General features: G+C 34.0%; 1 protein-coding gene across 2 annotated transcripts in view; it reads right to left on the bottom strand.

Annotated features, from left to right (window-relative positions):
- Window positions 1-1,362: 1,362 nt before the first annotated feature.
- LOC309853178 (UPF0547 protein C16orf87) overlaps window positions 1,363-8,808 on the bottom strand; it is a 30,912-nt gene continuing 23,466 nt past the window's right edge. For both annotated transcript variants that reach the window (XM_082711026.1, XM_082711025.1), the window contains one exon: window positions 1,363-2,384. In XM_082711026.1, coding sequence (XP_082567152.1) covers window positions 2,266-2,384 — 119 coding nt within the window. In that variant the 3' untranslated portion in view covers window positions 1,363-2,265. The remainder of the gene's footprint in view (window positions 2,385-8,808) is intronic.

Raw genomic sequence — 8,808 nt, 5'->3', positions numbered from 1 at the left:
AACAGATCTAATCTAATTATGGAATCATTTCAGGGCATTCTGAATAATCGTATCATTTATAGGTATTAAGGCAGAATAAATTTTAGATTATGTAATTAAGTTATTATAATTATGTTCTTAGGACATCTGCCAAGAAAGGTTTCTTCAACACCAATGAATGACAAGCAATATGTTCCAAGACCATTACAACATTCTTAAGACCAATTCAGCTTTTTACTCAGATAACTTATAAAAATATCAGAAAACATAATTTTAGAGAAATTTCCTGATTAGGTTACATCACAAACAGAGAAAGCCGATTTCACCAAAGAACTTTTTAAATAACAATTAACATCATAAGCACCTAAAATAAATTTCTTCTTTACATGGTAAATTCCAGCCTAGTCACCAGTCTCCTTCCTTATTGTATCCATGACTATTCTAACATGACTTTCCTCTAAGGGTCTTCAGCTTTAAAGAGACAGACTCTGACATCAATAACTGTTTACAGAGATGCCTATTCCATAAGCTGTTCTTCCTTTTTCTGAGGACATACTCAAAAGCATTTTTAGATATTAATTACCTTTACAATTTTTTGTCAAAATGGAAATAGTTTTCTTATAGTTCAAAGACAAAAATCACATTAGCATGCTTGGGAATAAACTTTATTACTAGGGCTTTAAATAGCATACAAAGGGGCGCCTGGGTGACTCAGTGGGTTAGGCCTCTGCCTTTGCTTGGGTCATGGTCTCGGAGTCCTGGGATTGAGCCCTGCTCAATTCTCCCTGCTTAGCAGAGAGCATGCTTCCCCCTTTCTCTCTGCCTGCCTCTATCCCTACTTGTGCTCTATCAAATAAACAAAAATCTTTGAAAAAAAAGTTTGTCTTTAAAAAAAAAATTTTTTTTAAATGCATACAAGGTAATGATAGTAGTACCTACAGGTAAATAAAAGGACTGAGGGGAAAGAATTCTTAGAAAAAATTCTGCTTCCTACCTAGAGTACCTCTTAAGCTCCCTCTGCTGGCTACCATTTAAATAAAGTAGGAAAAAAATGTCAATCTTCTTTCTTTTGAGAGATGATGAGAGAGGCAGGATGAAGATGACAATGCAACTATTGGAACTCAAAGGGAAATTTCTCTTAAAGCTAAATCTGACTGATAAGGCTTCTAGACTGCCACATAGATTCAGCCCCTGGGGTGGGTGTGGGGGGGTACCTGAAATATGGGAAATTACTGTCAAGTTTGAATATTAAGTTGATATGCAAAAATGCAAAAGCATTTAGTGTAGATCAACTATAAGTAACTAGTTATCATTTATTACCAGAAAAATTAAGAATTTAAATATATTTCACAAACTTCACACAACAAAAACACTATTAATCTATTAGTTTCAATATTAAGGTTTATTTTTTTCCAGAGTGAGATTAAGTAACAATTTAAATAATCATCAGGATGTATAAATGAACATCCACTCAGATAAAACATTACTGCTTTAAAAGTGGCTATCTAAGAAATATTTTGTATGTAATAAATATATTTTATGTTTAGGTTAACAGGCACCATCTTGAGAGCAGAAAAGGTATTTTTAACCAATAAATAAATTACATTCAAGAAAACAAGATGTTTATATCTGAAGTACGATATATCCTTAAATGTTTTTCTTCATATAGCACCCAAACTTCCCAAATGTCTAGAAAGTATCTCCCAAAATATAACACATACCTTAAGTCATAAAAATAAAGGCCAAGAAAAAATCAATTTAAGACAAAATGTACAGTTTATATTCTTAATTCCCCATTCAATAAAATATCAATTGCCAATTTATTAAAAGTAAATGAACTGTATATATGCAATCTGTTAGTGCTGAAAATCTGAAATATATTTTTAAAAGTCACTCTTTCTCAAAGTACTTAAAATATTGCATCTCTAGTGGCAAACCTGAAAACTATCAAGCATTTTACTTCCCTAGTTTTCATTCTTCCACTCCCTCCTCTACCCCTGTATCCTTTAACAGCCATCCACTGTTTTTTATTTTTTTGTTTTTGGTAAATATACTTAAAATCTCAAACACAAAACACTGACAATACTCCTTGGTAAACAAGGAAATCCCAGAACAGTCCAAGCCTACAGCTTTGCTCCCAAAGTGTGGCACAGGCTAAATGACAGGGAAAAAAAACAATCAATGGCCCTTATTGATGCAGTCAGAATGCTCCTGAGAGTCCACAACTGGGTGAGAATTTGCTGATGTAATCCTGAAGACAGTTTCAACATATTTTGCAGACAAATATCAGAGAATAAGTCTTTGATTGATAATTTTTCTATTTATTTCTGCCAAGGCGACTGAAAACACAAAAGCCTTCTCATCAGAGAGGTTAGCATAGATGTCAATTTCCTTTTCCTGTTTCTCTGTTAAAAAAAAAAAAAAGAGATAACTTAATGCAAATATGGTAATTAAAAAATACTTGAGGCTTTTAAGTATTTCTTTAGATGACAATAAATATACACAATACTAACAACATATATTAAATGTTATACAGTATCACACTATTAAACTGGAATTTTTTTAAAAATTACACAAAGGAGTTATTGAAATGCCATGAACTAAATGGAAACTGTGTGTGTGTGTGTGTGTGTGTGTGTGTGTGTACACACTGTCTATAATATCTAAATCATTTCTGTAAAAATCTCAAATACTTCTTTCTCTTCAGTAGGATAAGCTCACTGTTCCAATCAAAATGAATTTTCTCACCCTAAAGATGGTCCTTTCTGAAAAGCCAATAGTGCCTTTATGAATATATTAACTTCTTTACCTTAGCCCTTCTATAAAAAATAAGAATAACCAACATTTAATTCAATGTTTCCCCCTCCTGATTACAAATGCAATCCAAGTTCATCGTAGAAAATTGGAAAGTACAAAAAAAAAACAAAAAAGAAAATAAAAACCACCTACATTATCTCAGAGCTAGTGGAAAACACAATAAACATGGGGCGCCTGGGTGGCTCAGTGGGTTAAGCCTCTGCCTTCGGCTCAGGTCATTATCTCAGGGTCCTGGAATCGAGGCCCACATCAGGCTCTCTGCTCTGCCTTGCCTCTCTGCCTACTTGTAATCTCTATCTCCGTCAAATAAATAAATAAAATCTTTAAAAAAACACACACACACAATAAACATCTTCGTGTACATTCTGCCAATTTCTTTTTTCAGGCTCTTTTATGATTGTACTTTGGTCTGTTTTTTGTTTTGTTTTGACTTTTTAATCAAAGTTAAATATACAGAGTCAAATCGTTTTTATTCAACTTGCTACAAAATATAGAAGTCTTCCATCCCCCATGCACATTTCCCACACTCTATGTGCAACTACTCAACTACTTTTTTCCAGTTGTTTCTTTTTGTTTTTACCTCTCTAAGCAAAGTTTTTAATGTGATGCTACTTCTTGGTTTTAGGCATTATTAACTGACCTTCCACCATGAAAATTCAGGATCTTATTGTTTCCCATATTTTAAGCCCAATACTCTTCCTATCCCATCTTCCCATTACAGTTACATCACAATTTTAGTGAGATCAATAGTCAATGTTTACATTATTCTTCTATGTAAATGATTTGACTTTTACTGCACTTTGTTTTTTTCCTAAAGAGATTCTTTTTCCATCTGCTTAGTTTTCATTAGTAATGAGTTGTATAGATCTTTCGAATGTTTACACATACTAGGTATTATATCAATTTTATCTTCTTGAATAAGTCTCTCCAAGTCTTCTGCTCCAATCTCAAATAGTTGATTTCTAGACCTGCTACACAATTAATTATCATCTAGATCTCTCTTCAATATCGTGCTGGATATAAATGTCTTTCTCTTGAGTTGGACCCTGTGTCCTGGATCCCAGGACACTTTCTTGGTTTACTTCTTCCTTTTGATGCCAGGTATCCTATAGTGGCTTCCTGAGAAAGGGTGTATAGGTAGCAAATTTTTTGAGACCGTGAATGTTAGAAAGTGTCATTAGTCTACCTTCATGCTAATTCCCAGTGTGGTTCACTAGAGACTGATAGATTTCCTGAGTAGTATGAAGGCAAAAAATTGTCTTCCAACTAATGTGCCACTGTTAGAAAGAGCTAATACCTTTTTTAACAGCTATTTAAAACATTATTGCTAAATTTACACACAGTGAAATACACAGATCTTAATGTACAATTGGATGAGTTCTGACAAAATGTACATCTACATAACCCACACCACAATCAAGATAGAGGAAATTCCTCATGCTCCTTTCCAGTCAATTCCTCCCCACCTCACCAGCAACTACTGTTCTGATTCTATCACCACAGATTCACTTGCCTGTTCTTGGACTTCATATAAATGGCATCATCTAGCATGAACTATTTTGTGTCTAGCTTCTTTCATTCAACATGTTTTTAAAATTCATGGATGCTATTTGTTCATATATGAGAGTTCGTCCCTTGCTGGGTAGTACTCCACTGTATTAATTCCAAATACCACTTCCTTCTCTTGTTCTTTTCTCCCTGAGCACTTGAAGGAGTTTCCCTTTAACCAGAGGTAGGATTTCCGACGATATGCTTCAGTATAATCTCTACTTTTAATCATCCACTCATCTGGGAATTTGGTGGGTCATTTCAGTGTGGAAAATCAATGTCCTTCAGGTTTGGAAAAATATCTTAAATTATTTCAGCGATGACTTCCTCTCCTCCATCTTCTATGCTCTTTTTTAGAACAACAGTTATTTATAAATGTTGACCTCAAACTGGTCCTCTAAATTTCTTATCTTTCCCATTCTATTTTCTCATCTGCCTCCCTCCCTTCCTTCCTTCCTTCTTTCCACCTGCCTGCCCTCCCTCCCTTTCTCTCTCTCTTTCTTTTTAGGGAGAGAGAGGGAGTGAGAGATTCCTAAGCAGGCTTCCCACACAGCACAGAGCCTGACATGGGACTCGATCTCACAACCCTGAGATCGTGACCTGAGCCGAAATCAAGATGGACACTTAACCGACTGAGCTATCCAGGCACCCCTTTCATCTCTTTTTCTATTTCTTTACATTCTGGTACAATTCTTTAATTCTGTCAATAAACCTGTTAAAGTTTTTCATTTCCACAATCTTAATACACACACTTTTTTTTTAGATTTGTATTTATTTATCTGACAGAGAGCAAGAGAACAAGAGGGAGAATACAAGCAGGGGGAGTGGGAGAGGGAGAAGCAGGGCTCCTGCTGAGCAGGGAACCCTGGGACCATGACCTGAGCCGAAGGCAGACGCTTAACTAAACCAAGCCACCCAGGCACCCCAGATTTGTATTTTAAAGTTCATTTTCTAGTACTTTTTTGACACCGCTATTCCATTTAAATATCATCTTTTTCTTGTTTTATGACTACAGTATCTTCTCTTGCTAAAAACATTAAAAATACAGCCGGGTTGCTCAGTCAGTTAAGCATCTGCCTCTGGCTCAGGTCATGATCCCAGGCTCCTGGGATGGAGTCCCATGTCAGGCTCTTTGCTCAGCGGGAAGCCTGCCTCTCCCTGCTTGTGCTCACTCTCTTGCAATCACGCACTCTCTCTGGCTTATAAATAAGTAAAATATTTTTTAAAAAATCAACAATAGTTTTAATTTTTCCTCTTTCCTGAAAAAACCTCTTTTATCCAAGTTATTGTTTTTATTTTATTTGTTAGTTATTTTAGTTATTGTTTTATTGTTTGGTCTTAGCCTTTCATATAGATGCTTTCTTCTGTATATCTGAGTAATTCTTGATAATACGAGCATATTTAAGAACGGGATCTGAAAAGCTGATGAGCTCATACATATGTGGAGCCTGACCGTGATCACCAATTTAGGATGATCTGACTGGGCCATTTGTGAAACCCCTAATGAATGTATCCTTATTTCAGGTCCTTTCTCTTGGGTTTTTCACATTTCCTCGAGAAGGTACTGCTAATCTAACTCGAAGATTCATGCCTGACCACTGATTTCAGTATTTACCCTCTTCAATTCTCAAGTAATCTTCCTGATCTCAATCTAGTATCCCTGCCCTCAGTGATACCTGGTGTTACTAAGTCAGAGACTCTGTTTTGTCTAATCTTTTTAAAAGGATAAATCTGGAAGGAGGGGAAAATGAGGTAAACAGCCCTAGCAGGCCATTAAAAACCAGACTTCCAAACAATCTCATTTTTAGCCACAACTTTACCCCTACACTTCCAAACATAGCTAATGCACCAACTCCTGACCTTAGGGGCAATTGTATAATAAAAATCAGGGGTTTTTTATTAGTTTTTCCTAAAGGGGCAAACAATTTAGGTTTTATGGGTCTACTAAAGCAGTTATCACTTTCTAGAATTGTGTTGCTTTTCCCATTCCTTGTCCTTATGGAATTTGGTCCTTAAAAAAAAAAATTCCTTTACTAATAATTACTTAGGATTTGAGGATGATGGAAAGCTTGGTGTGGTTATTCAATCCAACAACTTTAAGTCGAACTCTACATAAATTTTGTATGTTCATTAATAAGATATTCAGAATTGCCCATTATATTTTAATCTTAATGTCACTCCTATAATATCCAAAATAATCATATTCCCCTCATAAAAATGGAAACTTATCTTAAAACAACAAAAATTTTTAAGTTTAATGATTTTTTTTATGATTGTATAAAAATATTTTGCTATCTAGATGTCTAACAAGCTTTCCTTTTCCATTCTTTCTTCGTCCTATTTTTTCAAAATATTTATACACAAACTGTCCTTACTAAAGGTAGGGCTTGCTTCAAAGTTTTCGAGTACCCTATGAGCAAAAAATCAATAAAAACTGAATTACAGTAAATAGTTACTTAATACTAAGAAGCATACGAAAGAAGTCTGTCCTAAAATACATAGAGATTTCAAAAGTTCATATTTCTTATGCGTATTATATTTAGAGAACATGGTCTACCTCAAGAGTTGGTAAAATGCAGCCCAAGGTCAAATCTGGCCTGCCACCTGTTTTTATAAAGTCTTACTGGAACACAGCCATGCCCATTCATTTACATATTGTCTATGGCTGCTCTCCAGCTACAATGACAGGGCAGAGTAGCAGCAACAGAAGGCTGTATGGTCCACAAAGCCTAAAATATGTATTATCTGGCTCTTTACAGAAAAAGTTTGCTGACCTTTTCCCCACTCCGACCCCAAAGCCTACCTGAAAAGATCCATTTATTCTACAAAAATTGTTTTGAGTGCCTTCCTGTATGTATTAAAAATAAATCAAAAGTGTATCTTACTCTAGATATAGCTTAAAACTTTTCTATTAATAAGCTCAAAATATCTGAAAAAAGATAGCTAACTAAATTCTTTTCTCAAGTTAATATGAATAAAAATTTAGACCAGCACATAAAAATTTCTAGCACCACTATCTAGATTTCATTACCCCAACTAAAAGACTGTCATTATCTGTTTTCTCATCTCCTCTCACTCACCACCAGAAGCATTCCTTCTCCATTCTTTGGGTTATATTCCCTTTACTTCAACCCGAAAGAATGTTCTGTTTTCTGGGCCAAGCAGTATTTCCCTGTTTTGTTCTTATTCTGTTGATTTTTTTTTTTTTTTTTTTTGGTCTAGTTTCCCTTCTGAAGCAGTTTTTAGCATAGATTTTTCTGATCATCCCATGTTAAAAAAAAACACATTCAAATTTTAAAAATAATTCAAACTCTCTGGAAGAGCAGCATAAGAGAAGGAAAAAGAAAATGGAGTAAAATTAAGGAATTAAGAAGTATCTAACTATTCTTCAAAAAATACTGTCAAATATGATATAAGCCTTATTCCTTTAGACACATAATAGTAAGAAACCATTAACTCTGAAAAAGCTAAGGACAGCTATACCAGTGAATTTACTTTCCCTCACAGACATAACTTTATTGAAATAAAAGCATACAAAGCAAAAGAAATGGTAAACAGGTTTAAATAATTTTTTCAATGTCTAAAATTAGAGAAATTTACACTTATGCTTGAATATCAAAAACTGAGTGTCTGCAAAAGCAAAGCATAACTCACCAACAAGGTAAGAAATTATAAATGCATTTCACTGAAGATGAATTTATTCTGATGGAGGTTTTTAAGTAATTATAAAAAGTATCCATCCCTTTTTTCCATTAATTACAGGCTTGAAAGTCTCAATTGCAAAAGATACTCATTCAAGGCCATACAGGGTTTCATTATCCTAGTCTAGTCTCTCTACTCTTGTGTCATCTTTGAAATTTTCCATGATAAAAGATTTTTTAAAAGATGTACAAAAAAAAAAAAGCTGAAGTTTTAGTTAATGTTTAAAAACAATTTACTGGCAGACATATTACTTATCAGAAGAAAGAAGAAAACCTGTAAGGAGAAATTTGAATTTATTTTGGACCAAGAAGAATTTACCTAACTACCCAAACTCTGCCTCAAAGTAGAGAGGACACAATGAGCAATTTTAAAAATTCATACTGAAGAATATTTCAATAGTAATTTTAAAACTCATAGTGTAACAGTTTGAAATAAGTTTAACAGAAATCAGATTTATCTTTAAAAACAAACAAAAAAACAACCATTTTAACAGGCTTCTCTAGGTTGTCATATACAAATTATTATCTCTGAATAAACATTAGCTTATTGCAAGGTGAAATGTTCCTAATTTGAGACTTTAGCTTTTCAATAAGAATTAAATTCTCTGATTTAAAACAAAAACAAAAACAAAAAAACAAGCATCTACCCTGGAGGAAATGTTTTCAAACTAAAACATGAGTTGTGATTTTAAGTCCAGGAGCTCATTGCCTACCAAACACTTGCTTTACTATTATCTAATTAAGATCTAGAAAAGTTTAATAC

The sequence above is a fragment of the Mustela nivalis genome (genome assembly GCF_964662115.1).
Source record: "Mustela nivalis genome assembly, chromosome: 18".
Lineage (NCBI taxonomy): Eukaryota > Metazoa > Chordata > Mammalia > Carnivora > Mustelidae > Mustela > Mustela nivalis.
The sequence above is the reverse complement of the archived record's forward strand: the minus strand, read 5'-3'. Positions and strand labels throughout refer to the sequence as shown.